This window comes from Schistosoma haematobium, chromosome ZW (genome assembly GCF_000699445.3).
Source record: "Schistosoma haematobium chromosome ZW, whole genome shotgun sequence".
Classification (NCBI taxonomy): domain Eukaryota; kingdom Metazoa; phylum Platyhelminthes; class Trematoda; order Strigeidida; family Schistosomatidae; genus Schistosoma; species Schistosoma haematobium.
The window spans coordinates 21193716-21215884 of NC_067195.1; the positions used below are offsets into that span (position 1 = coordinate 21193716).

Below are 22169 nucleotides of genomic sequence, written 5' to 3' on the forward strand. Positions count from 1 at the left end.
TGCTGAGATAATAAATTCTTATCGATATGAATACTGGAAAATTTAATATCATTTCCCTTACTAGAACTAGTAGAAAACCATTTAAGATCTTTAAGTTAATTTTCGTATGAGAACGACCCCCCATTACTTAGACACAGATATTTCACAATAAAGTTTGAGAAAGAAACCTCATCTAATTTATTACCATTCACTCAGACAACGATCTAACCTTATAAAGTGCAATCTTCAAAATAAAATGGATAATATAGGCTGAGAGATTTCTAAGAACGTATAAGAGTTAATAGCTATGTGTTCGCAAATTTTATTTATTGATAACACTGTAGCCTTTCGGATTGTCCGAGTATGTGAAGATGCCATTTGGATTAAAAAACCCAACAAAGTCTTAAAGATAACTTGCTTTTAGAAATGCTTTTTGCGTATGTATGTATCGATAACTCACTGTCTGTTTCTCATTTTTACATTTGAATAAACAGAATGTCCATGTCGTGTGGTATACGTATTAGTTATTTTGGGATTACGGGAGGCTGTTAAAATTTATACAGCCCTCGTAAGCTAGACTAGTTTTTCGCATAACGTTAATATTTTCAGACGAGTTCGTTGCACCTTGTGTAAAAATTAGGAAGGTGAGTCTAGTAAAACAACTGCAGAGACTACAATACCGAATTCAGAGGCTTAAAACGGACACCTCTGTGGAAATTCGTGGTCTGTACGTATACCTCAATATCCAAACACTTGTACTCACTTCTTGAAAAATGCTACATGGTCAAGACGCACCCGAGTCCTTAGTTTGAGGGACCGTTAATGTTAGTCGCACGGAAACCTAAGTAATTTATTGTACGAGCACACTGATGGTCAAATGCATTAGGCGTGTATAGGCATAAACTACGTTTTCCGGATAATGGACCTTCCAACATGATCGTGATGCAAATGGAGCTAGGATAGATAGGTTACGATCAGAAGCGGGAATGCATTACAACTGGTTGCAGAAAAAAGTCTATACCGAGCCTCAGTTTAACCCTTGAAATTACAACCCATCTATTCTTGAGTCTCGTTAATTTGAAAAATGTTTTTCGACAAAGTTCATTTAAGGTAGTTTCTAGTCTTTGAAATTTGGTAGACAAAATATAGGGCCAAACGGTTCAAAGGTAGTCTTTGCAAACATACTATTGTCTAAGTTCTGTCAAGCACAATGGTGAACAACTTGATACACACACAGAGTTCACTGAGATTTGATACCAATGATTTTCGCTGACTAAACGTACGTATATATCTTATTTTCTGATTTTTCAGTGACTGATAATCAGAGAAAATTATATGTTAGAGCAAGTTTTATAAACTGAGTTACCGGCCTGGCATGTTTTCAATATATCGTCTCATTGTCACAACCGCATATTTAGCCGTAGACTGAAACCATTGGGAAGCGGAGTAACAGTTAGGTTCCCTCTCTTCGATTAACTGTTTGCTGTGGAGTTATATACAACGTGGTGTTTATAACTATAACATAAATTGTGATCCATTTTACACGTGAATTTAAGAAAAAATGCTGCACACTATAATATACGGAGTGATGTCATACTGATCAAATTGTTAGTCCACAATGCTCAGGTTATTTGATTGGCTCTTAGAAGTCTGATTATTTATATAGTATAGGTTCTGGTATTGTCAAAGAAGAAGCATGAGAAAACGAAAGGCATCACGCCGCCAAATAGTGTTCCCACTTACCAATTAGTTTTACTACATACGATCCCGAAAGAATATATTCTCATATCCGAAGCAAAGTGTCACCACTTCCATTGCTTTAGGTTTATGCGGATACTTCAATTCTATAGTAACGGAAGCTTTAAAGTCTAAAATGCAGCAATCATCTGAAATGATTTACAGACTGAGAATTTCTAGCATAGACTGAGATTATCATTAACCCTTAAAATTAGTATACGGCATGAATACCAGCTACTCTAGGATATTAACGGCATAATTGCATTTCGGATGACAAATCTATTTTTATGACAATATTCTTCCAGTTCTCTTTCCTGTCACGAAATATTTATTACTTCAGTTCATGTGCCACAACCTGATAATATCATCGTAAATACATACCTATGGAGAGTTTCCATAGTCTTAAAGATGTCTCGAGTTTTCCTAGCTTAAAAATGCCTTTACATGTAACACATCCTCAGCCTAATAATGTCAACGTAATCGAATCAAAAGTGAGAGATGAAGAGGTTTGAAAATACATCTGGAAAGCTGTCGACATATCGGGAAGCGTTTATTCTAGGCTAGATGACAGTTATAAGAGATGCCTAGCACAGCATACCTATTCGTGAGCTGGTGCGGATGAGTGACTAAGTACCTTAAGCTAGTAATGCCGCCAGCGTCAAGTGTTGAAGACTTAAAAACTCTGGGGATACTTCCATACTACATTCTTTTCGTCTGGCGTGGTGATCTTCATGTCAGTTCACTCCTTAATGTTTTGCACCATCTACTGATGGTGAATGTGGCGGTACTGTCCACGAATATATTACATTCCAAGAAAAAATTCAGGTCTATGGACCAAGAACTGTCACTAAGCTACCAAAAAGTATCCGATGATTTCACAACATATTCTTTCCGTCCCCAATTTGCACGAAATATTGATTATTAATTCATAAACTACGAAATAAAATGTCACATAATCTAAAGTTCAAATATATTCTTTTAAAGTTCTCAATCCTGAGGTTAACGTTTACGCTCAAACGTGCGCTAAAACACTACAAACACTTATTTACGTCTAGCTTTATATACTGCTCAACTTTCGATATGTTTCTTTTGATTATGAGTAGCTTTGAACGAGATTTGACTGCCTTTTTCTTGTGTATCGAAAATAATGTGTAGTGTAGAGTCGCGGTTGACTATGATCACAACTACAGGAAGACTACGTGCCAGTTAACCGATAAGACCCCCCGTAAACCAAATATCAGAAGGCAGTTGATGTCTGTAGTCAAGATGTATTCGTTGGCGACCTCGTGGTATCGAAAAAATACCGAGATCGTGCTAGGTTACAAGTGCGGTTACTGGGCGTAACCAAATTCGTGCAAGGTCACAATCAGCTTAAGAATTTATGCATTTTGGTACAGTTAAATAAACATGTACAGTAAAACAATCCGTGGTACATTTGATTATAATAATAATTGCTTCCATTGCACCAATCGAGTTCTCTCGATAAAAGTAGGTCACTACAAATGTTAGACGATTTTGAATACAGTCTACGTTACGGAATCCTGGTGGTTGATAGCTCATCATCCCAGTATTCTAACTTCAACATTTTCAAACTTTGGCTCTTAATCCGAACATCTTGACACTTATGCCTAAACATACAACAGATTTTTCACAAAAATATTACTGTGTAGTCCGTTTGGAATGTGAAATGTAATTCATATCATGATTTTCAGTAAGAGGCTGTCCTCGGTAGCGCCTTAAAGTCACGATAATATTTGAGATAAGAGTATAATTTATGAGCAGATCATTGAAATTAAAGATGACATATTTTGAATTTTCGCGCAAAATCCATTCATATGTCTAAACAGCATCTTTGTATCACATCTGATGTCAGTTAGTAACAATAACTTTTTTCCTAATCTTTTTTACCTTACTCTCTGATTCGAGATTCATATCCTAACTTTTGAGACCTATTTACATCCATCTTCTGACTCTATTATGCTGAGTCTTACAAGGATCACTCTTGCACAGCTCAAAGGTTGTCTCACTGGTGTTACGTGTTGAACTATCTGGCTCTTGTTTCGATCCAAAGAATACCTTTTTATGAGAAACGCGTTATTTCTGATTATCGTCGAATAGTCCGTTATTAAATGTAAGTTCATTGTGTGAGCGTGCCGGGTCATCGACTCTCACTTTCTTTCGTTACTTTTCTACTCCTCAATCAAGCTACTCTTGATGCTACCCTAAAACACAAAGTATTTTTTGAATAGACGCGAACCGCCACACTGCCGATGTTGTATGGTTTTAAATGCAACAACAGTTATTGGAATTAATGATTTTAAAACAAGTTTGCATTATAGTGCAGGAAATTGATACATTTTGTTGCGAATTCTTCCCTTGGGTATAAATAGTGTTCTAAACTCTTCTTTTAAGTTTTATAAGTTTTGTTAGATCGGATCACAATTAAAAAGCTATATGTGACGTACATGATTTGAATATATTTGGTAATGGATGTTGGCCAGGACGTTTTTAGTCGCTTCTAAGTAATCCCGCTTTACATAGTGTGCTGTACATATCATCAGGTGATTTATTACTTATAAATAAAACATAGATGCGAGAAAAGATTACTCGTCGTGGTTGCATGCGAATATAATAAGTTAAATTAAGTGAAACCATTCTCCCTATTTTGGTGCTTTCCCCAAACTTAGCGGAAATTTTGAGGCTCTTGAGCACAATAGTGCTGAAGCTTAATAACTCATTCACATTTCAACTAATAATGCTATCTCATATTTGTCTTATTCCTGTCACTATGATTAAAGTTAAGAATCTTAATATATGGGACCGCACAAATCGTGTGGAATTGCACTATCAGCTTTGTCATGACTGCATCGATGCAGACGAATTTCAACCGCCTTATCCGTTCACACATTTTGTTTCAGATATAGACTTCCATATTTCAGTTCGATCCTATCTAGTCAATGTAGCAATTATCTAGAATTAACCCTAAAGATGTAATTATTCAGTTTCATCCCTCATGTAGGTATTTTGTTCGCACTAGTTCCGCGTGAGAAAGATAAAAACAGGTGAAAGAGGACTACTGGAATGAAGTATGCTTTGGTCATGAACAGGTTGAACGAAGTTACTCTCGATTGTATATAGACAACTGAGGTTTTCCGTGTCTGTCATGTGTGGATTTCTTGAAATCGACTCAACATTGTGAACACAGTGCTCCATAGACTCCTGCTTGATGTTAGTCGTGTAGATTGTATCCGAATATTTGTTTTGTTTTTGCACCTTCGAAGTGCAAAGTACTTCTACAAGACTGTCAGGATTCCAATCCTGTACTCACCCTGGATGGTGAGCAGATAGACGTAGTCGAGAAGTTCGTGTATCTGGGTAGCTGCATAAGTGCTGGTGGTGGCGTTAGTGATGAGATCAATGCACGTATAGTGAAAGCCAGAGTGGCTTATGCCAATCTGGGCCACCTTTGGCGCATTCGTGATGTCAGTTTGGCTGTAAAAGGTCTGATCTACAACGCGTCGGTGAGAGCAGTTCTGCTCTATGCTTGTGAAACCTGGTCTCTCCGAGTTGAGGACGTTAGACGACTCTGTGTTCGATCATCGCTGTCTCCGAAGGATTGCTGATATTCAGTGGCAACACCATGTCAGTAATGCAGAGGTTCGGCATCGTGTGTTCGGGCACAGAGATGATAATGCAATTGGTGTCACCATCTTGAAACACCGACTTCGGTGGCTAGGACATGTTCTACGAATGTCGTCCCAGAGAATTCCACGTCGTGCATTATTTGCCGACTCTGGGACTGGTTGGAAGAAGCGGAGAGGTGGTCAGCGCATGACATGGTGTCGTGGCATGAAAGAAAGCTACAAAGGGCTAACTGGTGTTGGTCCTTCACGACTCCCTGGCTGTAGTCTAAGAGATGGTGCTACACAGTGGCTAGAGACTTTATCAGATATGGCTCAGAATAGAAGCCAGTGGCGATCCTGCTGTAAACTTCTTTAACTTTCTTCATAAAAAGTGGTTGTATCTTCCTTAACTGAAAGATTTCTTCTGATTGTACCTTTCCGTTCCCTCATTACTACCACACTACTTCACACCAATCTCTTCGTTATTGTTCTCTTTTTTTTGCCCTCCTTAGCTTTTTTTTTCTTTTTCTTTCGAATTCTCATTGTTTTGTGTGGCGCATATATATTGGCGCTCTCTTGTACCAATATTCATGTGTTCAAATAAATAATAATAAAGATCTTTAATTTTTATTACAACATAACCTGCCTACTTGACCTGGTAGTATCTCAAGAAACAATGTTCCTGCCTTAATACTGTCAACAGGATAGACCATCAAGTCAAAACTCTAGTTGCGGTCGTAATCTAGACGTCGATTCTAAATATTTACTGAAATGCTCTTAGTGCTCAAGAAGCAACATTGGCCTAGAAACGTTAAGCAACTATAGCTCTAAACTAGTGTTGACCACAGTTCAAGAACTCAATTTTATTACTAATTGTTATCAGGAGCTATCTGTAAGAAGTTTGTTGGTGGTGGTGTTATTTTTTGTTAGTTAGTGGTTTTGAAGTTGCTTAAACGCATGGATTATGTACTTCTGAAACAATTTAATTAAACTATTCTACTGCTAAGTCCGACCTGCGTCCCGTGTTCTTCAGCTTAATACTGAAACCACTAGTAAGTAAAACACATGAAGCTTTGTCAGTCGTGTCAAAATATGGCAAAGCTCGATTTTAATCGTCCGGTCTTGAGTTTACAGCTTTATCGTTTATATTAAAACTTCAAGCTAACTACGGAATCGGACAAAATTGTTAGGCCTACATGTAAGTCTTGTTTTCTGTTTCAGTAACGCTACACTTTTCAGTTTGTGAGCAATTCGGATTTTCCAAATATCCAGTAAAATGTATGACAAATTTTTATATCAGTTTACTTCGATGGGGGTTTCTAAGCTGATTTACTTTACTTTTAGGTTATTTCTAACGATAGGAAGGCTCTTCAGAAATTTTTGTGTCTAGGTCTTCATGACATCAAGTTCCTGGTCTCGAACATCCGAAGATGCACTTCAAAATCTCTTCCATTTTTTATGCACAGTTGTTTTATTGATGACCTAAACGTCAATGTCGATCCACTGATTCATAGAATTAATTCTGACTTGTTAGTAAAATCGAGTCTAACTTATCCGGATTATTATTATGAATGATAATGTGTTCATGTACTCCTTTGTAAGGCTTTAACAAACTAATAATTTAAAACCGGCTCTGATGTATCTTGATTCAAAAGATTCTTGAAAAACGTTTTGGATAGATTATATTTCAAGTCAGTTGATAACTATAGGGAATATCATTCACAACAGATTTTAACTCAGACCAATGACTCGACTGTGTAATTGATCTCTATTTTGTGGTCACTAACATTTTCAATCAAAAAGCAGTTCAGAACGAGTCTCCTAGCAAAACAGTTCCATTATTCTAGTATCTTGTTCTCATACTAGTTGTTTTGGTTGCAAGAATGAATCAATTTTACTTTACGTGATTCTTGTACTCCTTTCAGGTAGATTTTCGACAATTATACTTAAAAATAAAGCACTTCTATCAACACTCGAAGCTGTACACACGTTGATCGCCAATGTACGTTAGAATTTTGCAGTAACTTTTTGAATAGGCTATCCTTTATTGGTACAGACTGGACATTGTCTCTGTTACATGCTGGTTCTTATCTGAATATTGATGATATTTTGGCATCTAATGAACGCACGTCATGTCGTGTTCGTGTACTACTTCCATCTCTGGCACCACTGCTACTTTCAGATGTCAAAGATAAAATGCATGGTGAAGGCACCAATGATGGTTACAAAGCGTCAGATGACGTCCCAGCAGGGAAAAGAATAGAGCTACCAGTTTGGCTAGCTATCGCTATTGGTAGCGGTAGAAGACAAATACTGAGCATCGACTTACCTCCAATTTACCGGGTATAGTAGTAATTTTTTGTCTGTAACACTTAGGATGCCTTTACTGAAGTATTCGAAGCAGATCCTTGTGTAGTTGACCTCAAAAGAAAAGGGTCTATGTATTATATGTTATTATGCAACTTATTGATGTCGGGTCATGTTCGAGTCCCACAAGTCGTTGCTACTGGCACTAAGGTTTTTCAAGTAAGTCACTTTGTATTTTTAAAATTGTACCTTATTCGAACAAGTGAATGACTGTATAAAAATTAGAATTCGCACCAAAGCTAATAGTTTGACTTGCTTTGCTTCACAGTATTGAAAAAACGAAACTCAATAAACATGTAGAGATATTAAAGGAAATAAGACATGACTCGAAAAGAGAATAAACAATGAAAAGCAAAAATGGCTTTAAACAATCACTTAGTATTCTGAAGGGAATTGGCAGTTTGTACGTAAGAATACGCAGTAACAAAAAATAACTAAAATCTGATTTTTGAGTACATGGTTCGAAAAAGTTTGTGTTCTCTTAGCTAGATAGCCTATTTATGAAATTATTTTGGTTCTGAAAATAATCATCAAGACCACTAAAAGTATCTACATAAGCTACATCTCTCTATTGCTTACAATTCAGCAAACTATTTCGCCTTTTTGTAGTTGTGCTAAAAGCAAAATCTAGATTCTCGTTATAAATATGCCTAAATGCTTTTACAGCACATAGTTTTGAACTGTGTATAGTTCTCAATCAATTTTTCAGGTTGTACCGATGATTTCCTATGAAATCTACTAAAACAGATTGGTTTCCAACAATATAGTTTTACATGAATCAGGAACTCTAGATGTCCTTATTGTAGTCGTTTCACTACCTACATTTGCTTCTCGTATGCATTTTTCACTAGTCCTCTTGCTCATAGTCTTACTCTTTATTAGCTGTTGTGCTTTGGTATAATCCGTATTACTTAGTGCCGTGTAATTATTTAATTTTGATGAAATTTAAAAGTTATGGTTTGTATCTATCTCTTACATGTTGGTCGCCTTTCCTACATCTACTTGTCCTCACATTTACTTGATAGAAAAATATATAGAGCTTTACGCAGATAAAACTCTAAACCTTTTTATATAAATGATTTCGAAGCTGTCAGGGTTTTCTAGGTAATTTTAGTGATGAATGGAAAATTATTACTGTTCAGAAGCAGTTAAAAGAAATTAGGACTGTAATTGTTGAATTTTTATTTAAATTTACCTGGACAAAGATAAAGATAGCCGATTTTTCTTAACAATAATTTAATGTTCCTCACTTTTATTACTGAGCATAAGGGTACCTTTATGGTTAAAACACTTGACTTTCAGCCGTCCGGTTTTAGGTTAAAGTCCTGTTCTACTTCAATTTTTTGAAGTAGGATTGTGTTACTAGCCCTGACACAATGTGTTCCTAAGTAATATATGATAACCAAGTTATCACTATCACTTTTATAACAGCTACGAGTTTATGTATATTTTTTATCTCAATCATCATTAGTCACGATTAAAGATGATTATGGATGCCTCACTCAATGCTTCTCGACAGGATACTTTGTCATCTACAGCTAAGTAAGTTCTAGTATTTAAAGTATTCTTTAATGTTAAAGATAGCAGAAAATCTCAGCACATATCAAACATCCTAAAATAATTATATGGAATCCATTATACTCTACACTACATAAACGCATGATCAGCAAACATGGTTAAAGCCAGAACTATTAACGATTAGTCCTTAATTCGATAAATAATCCAATAAATTTAAAGAATTAGTCGGAATACATGTGCTTTAATAAATACGAAGCATAAATTCGGTGATTAAGACTGCATAAACATTCTTTTGGATCTTTTATCAGAGATATAGAAGACTCCTAAGACTACTGTTACTTATTTTTCAACTGTTCTTGGGTGTCATCTACCCGACTTTATATAAATCACACTACATTTTGTATAGTAGTTTGATGGTATTTTTAACTAGTTTCTAGAAGGCTCCCTTTATTGTGGATTTACAGAGCAAATCATTTACATATAAGGTTAGGATTGGAAGTCAGTTCATTGTGTAGTCTGACTTCAGTATATAGATAATTTATTACTACTAGGTAACGAATAAACAAATTTGTAGTAAATAAAACCCATTTATCTTTAGAAATATTATTTAGTGTGTGTTTCGAAACTTTCTTCCCATGTACAAGAGGTGCATTGAATTTTGCAGAGCTACGCTACCTGTAACAAACTGTTTATCATTAACAGAGTTCACTGTACGACAGTGTTCCACATTTTTAATTCCACTTATGATATTGTGCAACAATCACTCTGTCATTATTCGCTCCTTTAAATGAAACAGCTATCATGCACCCATTAATTTTAAGCGGTTCTTTGACCGTCAGTTTTCCGGTTTTAACTAAGTCCAAATTGTGTAAGATCTCTACAAATTGATGTTACTGGTTAATAAACAATTTTGTATTTTACTTTCTAAGTCTTCACTTCCTGATGCTTTATACAGATCAGGATTTTTATAAAGATTAGAAATGAGTTAATTTGGTCAAGGTTACCAGGGTTGAAAGAATGAATTTTTTTATAAAGAAAATTGGTTTTAAGATTTTCCATGACCATATTGAAATTAAACGTTTGTTTGTTAGCGTTTTTCTGGATCATAATAAGTTATCATTGAATTAAATACCTTAATTTGCACAACTGGTTGTTACTTCACTATATATTCATTTCATTTTCAATGTAATCATTCACACACTTTCTTGTTTATCAATTAATCAATTGACAAATTTAGATTCGACTCCTTGGAAATGGCATTATTTCGGATAGGTCAAACAGACAGATTACAATTCGAACGTTGGATTTCACGCCATCATGAAAAGATTGAAGCTTTAAGAAAAGTTCGACCTGTATTTGTGAAATAGAATCAATAGATTAATTTATTATTCAAAACTCATTTCATTCAAAGAAAGATTCCTGTAGCTTTTAGTCTTACGATCTTCATATATTCCTATTACGCAATTAATTATGAAACAATTTTTTCGAAATTTATTAAATTTAACTATTTATAAAATAATGTGGATCTTTGTAACTACTATTTTTAATGATTAGTGTACGAAGAAAGCTTACTTTTTTCAAATTTCAGATGGTCGAAAATATTATTCATGATGAGTTATTTTTCTACCATTTACGTCTTATGATAATCTAAATAGTTTCAATCTATCCAGGAATAATTTTGTTCAAAGTCGGTCGCTTGTTTCTATTTTGGATGTAATAACAGCAGTTCAAAGAAATTTCAAACGATGTTTTTAAGTTTATCGAAGCGTTTTATTAGCTTGGATATTCCATATCTAACCAGGAAATCGCGCGTTTACGTTTGACCGCACATATCAACCGTGGACCGAATTAATTGGATTTGTGGAAAGCTCTCAGGTCTCCTTTCTCTGGATTCCGTACGAAACAGAACTGCTAGTGTTGTGAATTATATTTCTATTTATTATTTATTTAAAACACATAAACATTGGTACAAGGAGACACCAAATAGATATACGCCGCATAAATTATTCGATTTGTGTGAGGGCTAGGATACTGCCCGGGTGTCCAAACCGAAGCAGGTGGTTTTCTTAGGGAGCCACACCCGGAGCCTTTGACCTAAAGATCTAATCCACAAGGCAGTGGAGTAATGTTAGGAGATGCAGTCCCATGGTAGTCGGCGACCAACGATTGGTTCATACTCCATTTGTTGCTTCAGGGTACTAGAGCCCTGGTGCACCATTGGTTTAGAATCAGGGTTTTCCAACTCTTCTAGGTGAACTCTCCATGTCCACCGACCCGGTTAAAGCACTGGACATTCACTTTTCGTCCTCTCAATTTCGTAAACAACACCCCCGCCATGAGAAAGCAATGTGTAGGACTTCCCTGGCGGAGGCTATATACGCGTGGCCGTGTGGGAGTATTTGCAGAGGGAGAGCTGACTCTCCCCACCCTCGGCCGTACCAGGACATTTGGGGGCAATTGTGTTTTTAGGCATACATCACCAATACATATCTTAACACTTAAGAAATCAATAGTTCTGTACAAAAGGTTTTATTAGCGTCTTCGACTATTCTGATCTAGGGTTGGATTGAGAAACATTTTTTTAGTCATATGAATTATAAATGTCATCAAACATTTCTATCTAATTCAGAATTACCGTCCATTCCATTTAGTGATTAACTAAATTTTGGAAATGGTAAACGGCTTTCACAAATAATTAAGATGCGCAACTATAGTAATGAAATGTATATTTCATCTTTCAAACAACTTCAAGATAGTCGGATACTTTCACTTCATTTGTACGAATAAATTAGCATGAATAACAGTTATTCTTTTTGGGCTTATGTCCTATATTTTATACGACGTTTATGTCAAAGATGCGATTATGAAAATCACTAAAGATCTGACTGCATTGGGAATCGATAATTTCAAAAGGTAGGACCATCTGGTGTTGTGTGAGTGATAATACCACTATTCGTCTGAAATGAATATACTTGATTATTTCAAATACATTTTTGTCTTGATGAAAATATAAAGTTATAAGTTCAGATTTTTGTATAGTATAAAGTTGGATGATCTCCTAGAATTACGTACTGGATCTTGACTCACGTACTGCTTAGTTTCTTACTCGCTCGATCACCTGATTGTTCAATAACTGACGGAGTTATGATCGACTGAAAGATCCACAGCTAGAGAAACCAATGTTGAATACTCAACTTCCATAAACGATGTTTTGGTTTATTTCTATTTAAACAAAATTTAGCTACTATGGCAACTTGAATCGACTTAATGTTTTACATAGAAACCAGATAGGGAATAATCATTTATTTAACAATTTCATTTTAATCCATCAAATACTTTCCTCCTTGTATGAAATAATATTGCAGATTTTGCTAGAAGTTTAGGTTGATGACATTGTTCTACGGTTTCTCATTCTCGTTCATACCATAGTACTTCACCATGACCAATATATCATTAGATATTAACCTGATTCTTGAGAATTATGCTTTATAGTCTTGAAAGTTAACTGGATTTTATCCATCAAGTTTACAAAGTCACCACTCAGTCAAGTAAGCCGATATGTCAGTATATTATCTTTTATCCTGGGTACTGATTTCAGTAAAATGTTACTGAACAAGAATAAATAATTGGTTAATTGAGATTGTAATAAGTATTTATAGACGTAAGTAGAGACGTCACTTTAATATGCCATGAAGACTACTCTATTTTCTGTTTAATAATGTGTAGGATGATAAGTAATTTGACAATGGAAAAAACCAATCGTATAGTCTGATTTATGTTTTGTGGTAAATTAATTAACTGTTGATCTGGTGAAATAAATTTCTGCTTACTAATTAGCTGGACACTAGAAGGTATGAAGTTAGTCAAATAGACTGCACCTCAATTAATTATGTCTTTTGATTTTCTCTAAATCTGTCCCATGTATGTGATTAGTTCCTAGCGATCACAATATTTCAACGTTTAAGACTTGGTTTGTAATCAGGTGGAGGTATGTCTTGTGCAGTGAAATATTAAACCTATATGTATTTACTAAGATCTATCGAGAATAACAACCTAATCTCAGAATTTATTCAGTATGACTCAATGTTATGTGAATCATATATCTATTCAGTTAGTAATTAGTGGATCACCTCCCTAACTAAGGTTGAAGACGAGCACGTGGTACTCGGTGCTCGCTATGAATACACTCCATTTGCATATGTAGGCCAAAAGAAGGGTTAATAGTGTCTTCGTTTACATTTTGTGCAGCTTGGTTTTCATTTCTAACTGATCCCGTCTGGGAAAATGTTAAAAATCAAAAACTATTGAGCAGCCATTTCGTTCTAGTTTGAGGTTTTCTCAGTAGTGCGTACCTACAACTCTACACTAGATTAAACCTTGGATATTAAAGTTTCACAGTTAGTGCGATACCTATCAGTTATTTGATAAGAGTCATATGGTTTATATTTATAACCTCATCCAATTTGCAATACAACAGTATCCTTTTTCAGTTCCATTGATTGGTTAGTGACTTAGTTGATTATATAATGTGCAGAAGTTAACTATGAATATTAAAAACCAATAAAAAAACTGATATCTTTGTGGAGTTCCCAACGTTTCCTTTGCCTCATTCTTCGTTGTTGAATCCCGAGGTTTAATAATCCTCCTAATTCCAACTGCTATGTCAATTGACATTGATGTTACCAAACCAGGCTTGTAAACGTTCAACCATGGGAGAACTGAGAATAAGAAGTCAACCACCCCTTTTCGACCAGGTTTTCTCATAGTTTTTTGACTAGCACTGCCTACTTTCAACAAGTCCAACCTGTAAACTCTAACGTTAACGGTACCAGAACTTTAACCGACTACGGTGAAAACCCATGCTATGAACAATGATTAACATGGCAAACGTTCTACGGAAATTTTCGAAAACCACAAATGTAACTTGAAATTATAGTTAGGAGTATGTTTTCCAGAAATGTGCTGGCTAACTGGATCAACAAAACTGAAACAAATAATACATTAGTAGAAATAATATTTTTTTCTATTCATTGGGATATTACAAATATATTGTTTTTGCAGAATCGTTAGAAAACTAAAACACTAGCAACTAAAACGAACTGAACGAAACAAGAAATTGACTATCCACAAGATTTCGTCAAGAACTATTTATCAAATTGACTAGCGAATAGAAAATTACCCCTTAAAAATCACCAAACGGACAATTTTGCTCCAGATGGAGAATTTCTCAGAAATGACAATCAGGTCACTAAGGCCCCGAAGAATATGTGTCACCCATTAACCAACAAACTCGTTGTACTCAATACTATATAAACCAGAAAACATAACGAAGACGAGCCGAAAAACATGTATTCATTAAACTTTGGTAAATTTCCATAAAAGTTACATAAGAAAAAGTGGCCTTCCTCTCCGCCAACGTTTACATGAATACCAGTTAGCTGTCGCACGCCAGAACACAGCTTCACTTATATCAATTCATTTGAACGGCCGTGGATACGAATCTGATTGAGACAACGCCAGAATATCTGATAGAGGGAACATGAAGAAACCTAGAGGATTTTTAAAAGCCTGGGACTCCGGTAAAACATAGGTTATGAAATATATCGAAACTAACTAAATCTGTCAGCCATCGAAAAAAAGATTAACAACGTCGTGGTCAGAAACGAGGTCAGTAGAGAAAACAGTGAAGACAACATAGCAAACAACAGTGGTACATATATGGACAAAAATGAATCAAATTCCAGGTCGATAAATCAAGCTGTTGATCAGTTGAAGAGAAATTCAAATAACTCATTCTTCACAGAAGTTCGCTTTGATGATGTTTCCCTGAAGGAAAGTGAGAGTTTTAGAGTTAAACCATCCTGGTCAGAGGAAACAACACTTCTAAAATCCTCATTCTGAGCTGTAAGTCTTTTCCATCACAGTTTTATTTGTAGAATACGACTTAATCTTATAAATAGTGTGCACATGTGACTTCGAACAGCTGGCTCATATAAGTATTAATCCTGTAAACTTTGCACTCAACAAGACTTTATTCAGCCCCTTTGTTCGAGGTAGATGTTATTTTGACGGTTATGATACTTAAACAGTACTTGCCTTATATTTACCATATTGTTTTTGTTCTTCTTATAGTACATCATCAATAATTTTTCATTGCAATTATATCAACTAACCTAACGACTTGGAATCAGTAGACTAATCTTATAAATAAACTTATTGAAACAACCGCTTTTCAATAATAACATATTCATTACAGCCGACCTTTCGAAATTGCAGTATTTGTTCTGAGTTATTGTAGCCTAATCGTCTTTATTTAGTCCTCAGTCTTACTGGTTTTGACCACAGCAATTCCTCGATCCTACTGCTTATACTGTGAAACGGGAACCACTAAAATTCCAACAACCCAAAGTGAGAACACGAAAGACTAATGCAATGGAGACTTATTGACTACTCAGAAACACGTGCCTAAACAAGTATCAAAATCACATCATACTTAGACCGAAATACAATCATTTATTCACCAGATTTTGCACACACATTATACTAATACATAGGGTTCGTATGAAAACAAAGCTTGATAAATATGCTTCACCCGAATTGATACAGGGAATAGAATTGTCACATTGAACAAAGTTCACACTTCTCACATTGACTGAAATAAAAAATGAATTAATGCGAAAAAATATTGACCTACATAATATCGTCTTTTTACCCCGTCCTATGAGTAATGTTCAAATGTGTTTCAACAGTTCATGAATAATCTTGTTTTATAATTTGATCCGAAGAATATTTTCAAACAAATTATGATTTGATAATCTTAAACTGCAATAATATTTCACACTAAACGACTGTTTTATTGATTCAGCAAAATCTGTTTATTGAGATAACAGGAAATTATTTGAAAGAACTGGATACAAAAATTAGAAATGTAAGTTAAAACTGAATTATTTGTAAACGCTCTTACTCAGATAAAGTATATAATCATAAAATAAGTAAAACAAACAAAGAAGTACACTTCTAAATAGCTAACTTAATTGAACATTAAATCACCGAAAATTGTACGTTTCTTTGGAATAGGTTAATTGTAGCTTGGAGCACACATATCAGAATTATATATCAAAATACAAATAAAGTAACACGATTAAATAAAATGTTGCAATCAAATTTTATGCACAAATATAGATTGTATGACAATCATAGTCGAAGAAGTTTAATTGTACTAAAAATAAACAGTTATGTACACTTTAGAAAATTTAGAAAAATGACTAGACTTAAATATTTTGATAAATTTCTAAATTAAGCTGCAATCGTTGTCAATTTTTCAAAATATACTTGTGTATACTTTAATGAGTCCGAAGTCTCACGATGGTGTAATAGAATTACTTATTGTAAGATCAATTGGGAAGTTAGTACTTTTAACAAAGTGATTGATAATTTGAATATTATACGTTGAAGTGAATCCATTTTTCATTTCGTATATTCCAAATCTTACACATCCTCACTGATTTGTATAAGTAAATAAAATTTTTCATAAATCGATTATTGTAAGTTCATTTGTGAGAAATAACAATTACTTTCCAGATTTATAAAAATTCAATTTATGGGCGAACGGAGTAAGTGTGATAGACTATGATATTGTCGAGTATAAAAGTCATATACAAACTGTTATAACTATGATAGATTAAATGATAAAAGTGATAATGATTACTAAAAACAATCGAAAAGTAGTGATAATAATGGTGATAATGGTCATAATAATAACAATAGTTGAAGGGTAAATTAGAAAACACAAGTACTTAGATGACCAGATTTATAAGTGTTCAGACATTTTAATGAATGATATTGAAATAATAAGGTGTAGAAAGGTGCCATTATTTTGTCCATTACTACATGAAGGGTAGTATCAAGATTTACTGAATAACCTGTGCAACTGGAAGACATATATTAGGCGCAGTTCCTGGTACTGTCTTGCATGTGATAAGTGAGCAGAATAATAACTAACTTCTAAGTTAAGCAGAAGCAGTCTTATCTGACGTACGAACCACAATTTATGCAAACAAAAAAAGATCTTACTACTTACCTAGTACTCTTATGGTGGCCAAGTTATAGCTACTCTCCTTTTCTTCTTTCTTCCTCTGTTTTAAAAACATTCTAAAAAATTATTTCGTTTATCTAACCTAGAATGAAGTTCTTTCAATTAACTTTGAAAAATTAATGTATAGTCTATAAAGGGTGGAACTGAATAACATGAAACTGAACCTTAGTCACTTATATTTAAATTTCAAATGACAGAAATAGGTATTGGCAAGTTTGATACAGTGATTCAATCTGAGAATATATCTGACCAGTAGAAAGATTTCCATCCGGCGAATATGGACAAGAAGGGTTATCTATGATCAAATTATTCATTATTGATGACTAAATATGTGTTCAAGTGTCGCGATTAAAAACACAACTCATTATTTAACTAAGAAAACATCGATTTTAAATAATTAAATACCATCAATATTGATAAATACAACTTCTGACATCGAACAGAGATACACATCATTAACATGCTCAGAGAACCTTTAAAATATAAATCCACCAACAACTTAACACTCAGTAATCTAAGTAATTAAGGGTTTGATTAACCTATATGTGTAGCCTAATGAAGATACATGAACAGAATGTTTCATCTAAATCCATGTAACCAACGAATCGTTTGTCTTATCACGTGGTTCGTAAGTGGTTTGTATATATGCTAGAACCTGTCCATCTACAAATAACTTTATATACCATGGAAAACATTTTTTCACTTTAAGATCTTAAGCATTTAGTTATATATTGTAAGTAAATGATTTACTTCTATGTAACATTGATATTTATCAAAATACAATTTGACATTATAGACATTAAGTGCCAGTGTTTTAACCTTCAACGCCTACTAGTAGCTGATTTCAAACAAATAATATTACGTGTAAGGAGGAAGTTCAGTTTTAATCCGACAATATCTTATACCGTCAAATCGTTAATGTAATAATGAGGAGTCCATTTTGTCCTGTTCTAGCGTCTATTTTCGTGCTTAATATTAAGATAGAACTTAAGAAAGCAGCCGATGACATGACGTATTGTTTTTGGCATACTAACATCATGCTCATACTGTATAACTGTGGGCAGTATTCAATTCATTTGTTAGAAGTCTTATAAGGCACATTAAAACTAAGGAACTCTAAAAGAACAATAATTTTCACTTTTTTAAAATATCATCATACGGCGGTAGGCATATGAAACTTTCACTTTCGGTCTATAGGAGTAGTATATAGGATGGTTTACACTCGTACTTAAGCAGTTTTAGTCTATTTAGCTAGGAGAACGTATTACCCGAAAATCTTCACTACTAACAAACTGGAAGATTTGGCGAACTTCGAAAAGTGCCTGTGAAACAACTAATACGTGTAAAAGTTCATTGATAAATAAATAAAAACTCAAGACTGAACACTGAAAAAATTTATAGTCAGTACAAACTTACTTTTATTCACATATTTAAAAGGGATTATCATGTGGGATCAATCATTTAAAGGCTCAACTAAAACTTTATTCTTCAGTCAAATAAATAATGTAACAGAAAACAACATGTGCACTAAACTAATCATAGATCGACAGCTAACGCATTCATTTTATCATCACCAATTGGGTATAAATTAATATTTACTTATAAAAGCAATCATTTTCAACAGAAGACAAGCTTACTTTACAGTTTTTAAAATATATTCTAGAAAGCTTTCGTTCAAGAACAATTAAATGTTCATTAGGATAATTTCTGGACATTTCCGGGATATAGAATACCATATAGATATTTTAGAATCTTTTTAACCACTAAACAACCATGTTCTATCTTTTGAAATCTAATGAGTTTGTTCCTATCAATAATCTGTAAACTGATTTATGCTTTCAGGAATAATAATGTTGTCAACTTTTTCTTTACTTATCCTATTAGTATGACGTTTGTATGATTAAATTATGTATTTGGAATAGTTCTACCATTTACCTATTTTATTACATTAACTTTTCGATCTTCTTTTACGTTTTATCCTTGATTTGTTTATTATATAACCATTAATTTCTAATATGATAGACCTTTTTCTATTATCAGTGTTCCACAATTTAATTTTGTGTATAGTACTTGGTTACATCATTTTATTCAATTATTTAGCCTTATTTACATCCTGATAAATCATGTTGCTATGTGTTATTATATTAAATCTAAACCAAATTGATTTATTAAAGTATTTTCAATTCAGTTTTGTAATTAAGACGTTGAAACTTGGTAAGCAGCTGATGTGAACCTAACGAGGTAAATTGAATTTATATTATTCTGTGTAAACAGTTATTATACTATGTCAAATTGTTTGTAATTCATGGATAGTAAGTGATATGGCAGCAATTAATGGATTAAAATTTATCATTTTATTAGAATAGTATAAAATCACAGAATGATTACATGATGAAAACACTTCAGTAATACATAAATTAATGGACTAGAAAAAGGATTTTCAAGTTCCATTTGTTCATTTCCTTGAATATTCCTAAAATTTAACTAATGTTATCTGCACTGTCTACTATAGAGTTTCTCTTCAAGCCATAATGATTCTATATCCATCCGGTTTTTTTTGAGAGATACTTTTAAAATTCTTCAACATATTGAATGTTATTTTCTTATCAAAAAGAAGAACACATTTTAAACATCCTTGAAATGAGATAAATGTTATTCTACTCTTTCTAATGTGTTTTTAGTTTTATTAAACTAAAAGAAATTTCAAGTTGTTAAAATGGAAACGGATACAAAATTGTGAATATAATGGTGTATTATTATTTAGTTTTAGGCAATCACGATGAATTGTTTTAGAATTTAAATGAAAAGTATTCAGTATGATTACTCACTCTTGATAATATTATTGTTTCCATGTACTTTATTAAACTTTTTGTTTAGTATCATTCATTTTCGGTTTGTAGCATGGTCTACATATATCTAGTACAACTAGACGAAATGGTTTAAAATATTTAAAGTAAATAAAAAAATCAAACAATTCACGTGTAAAATGTAAATTCCAAAATATATTTGCTACTTGAATTGCAAATTTGGACTGATTCAACGCATTTCTAATATCACTATATCTACCAATAATGTAAGCGATGGCTTGCGGAATTGATGTTAAAGTATATGATGCTGAGTAGACTAAAAAGAATACAGTTGTATGTAATTGTCTACGATCAGTTACACTCATCTTTCTTGTAGCTGTATCTTTTACATGTTTACGTATACGTAGAAGAAATGCCACATTAATACTGACTAATATTAGACTTTGTACGCAGCCTAAATTTGAAAACAATGCATGGTATAATCGAATTGCATATTGATTTGGTTCTAAAGAACATTGTATTTTTGATTCAACAATATACCAACCACTTATGAAGAGTACTGGCAACATCATCAGGAAGCTCAACAGATAGACTGCACCACATGCAAACCAAACATAATATTTCGGTAGCTTATTAAATAATATTGGAAAATATATGCAAAAGAAACGATCCAACGCAGCACAAACTAATAAATTACACATGCATGTTGACACAGATGAATAGATGAATCGATGTATTCTACATACCATCGGTGAAACGTTGTTTATAATAAAATACATTTCGCCTTTCGTGATGAATGGTAAACCTTTAGCAGAAAATAACCATAACCAACCATATATTATGTTTGTTATTGAATTCATGATTGCAATAAATGCCATGTAGATCATATGACGTGGCATTAACTTAATTTGAACAAACGTAACAGCTGATATGAATGTGTTTGAAATAAGTCCTAAGATAGATATAACTGGTAGTATATAACCGGACCATGCTCCTAACAACATAGATACTCCACAACTTATTCGATCGTTCTGAATTATTAAATTTGATGTATTTATTAAGGATGAATCACAACCTTCATATGTATCCCATGGAGTATTTCTAAACTGTCCAGTTAAATTTTCCATTAGACTGTATAGTTGACAGTATTGAAATTTTTATTATGGTTACAAAATAGTTTATAAATTAATATGACTGAAATAGGATATTCATAAAAAGCGGTATTTTTTTAAATATGTATTCATGCTTGTTGAGAATGAACCCATGTGAACTGATAATTTTGCGAAGAAGGAAGTTGAATAATATTAATTATATTATGATGTTATTGAAGTCACGTATTTTGAAGCAAATGCAGACACAATAGAATGTTCCATTGACCGACTTCAATATGCTTTATAAGAGAATTATACCGTCATTTGCAGATTAGTGAGTTATATTTTATAAAAAGAATATTTTGGATGGATTTTATATCAACTGTAAATAAGTTCCCATAACATATTTTTGTATGTAAACTAGTTAAAAGAAACTTGTCTTTATATTTAGTTGCAATCTATGAATTAAAATTAAACTAACGGTGATAATTTTACTGATTATTTCTATGGGAATTCAATATATTCACAGTTAATAATTCTAGTATGCGAAACTAAAATAAAAACTCATCATATATACATATGCTGAATTCGCTTAATCTGAATAAGCGTCTTTATCTATTTCCAATATATGGTATCGTATCAATTTCAAATTGCACGCGAAGAAGAATTGAACGGACTTAAAATTGATACGTATCAATGTTCGATTGACTAGGAATATAAATAAATGAAAATTCTTCTGGAGACATCACAGATTTTCAATTCACTATCATACTAGTATACTGAGTAAATTCTTGAGTGTGCGTAGTTTATAATATTTAGAATATGATACACAATCGTGTATTTAACTAGGTTATATATGTGCTCTGACATTTGTCTCTCAGAATACAGAAGGTGATTAATTTCAAGGGCTTACACACAAGTTTGATAAGGAGTTTAATTTGATTACATTCAG

The 22169-nt window shown here is 33.4% G+C and overlaps 2 protein-coding genes across 3 annotated transcripts; one reads left to right on the forward strand and one right to left on the reverse strand.

Moving 5' to 3' along the window:
• Positions 1-3340: 3340 nt before the first annotated feature.
• Positions 3341-10949, forward strand: MACF1_1 (Microtubule-actin cross-linking factor 1, isoforms 1/2/3/5; the record flags this gene model as incomplete). Of its 2 annotated transcripts, XM_051210686.1 has the most annotated exons (6): positions 4173-4277; positions 7265-7341; positions 7376-7682; positions 7716-7865; positions 9178-9248; positions 10462-10949. In XM_051210686.1, coding segments are annotated over 5 exons (660 nt in total). In that variant the 3' UTR covers positions 10592-10949. The 2 variants fall into 2 exon arrangements, with proteins under 2 accessions (XP_035589492.1, XP_051070705.1); XM_035731926.2 differs by lacking the exons at positions 4173-4277; positions 7265-7341 and adding an exon at positions 3341-3405.
• A 9230-nt stretch (positions 10950-20179) lies between these two features.
• Positions 20180-21253, reverse strand: MS3_00003011 (uncharacterized protein; the record flags this gene model as incomplete). The annotated part of the gene is made up of 1 exon (XM_012941130.1): positions 20180-21253. The coding sequence occupies one exon, from the start codon at positions 21251-21253 to the stop codon at positions 20180-20182; it is 1074 nt and encodes a 357-aa protein (XP_012796584.1).
• Between the last annotated feature and the right edge of the window lie 916 nt (positions 21254-22169).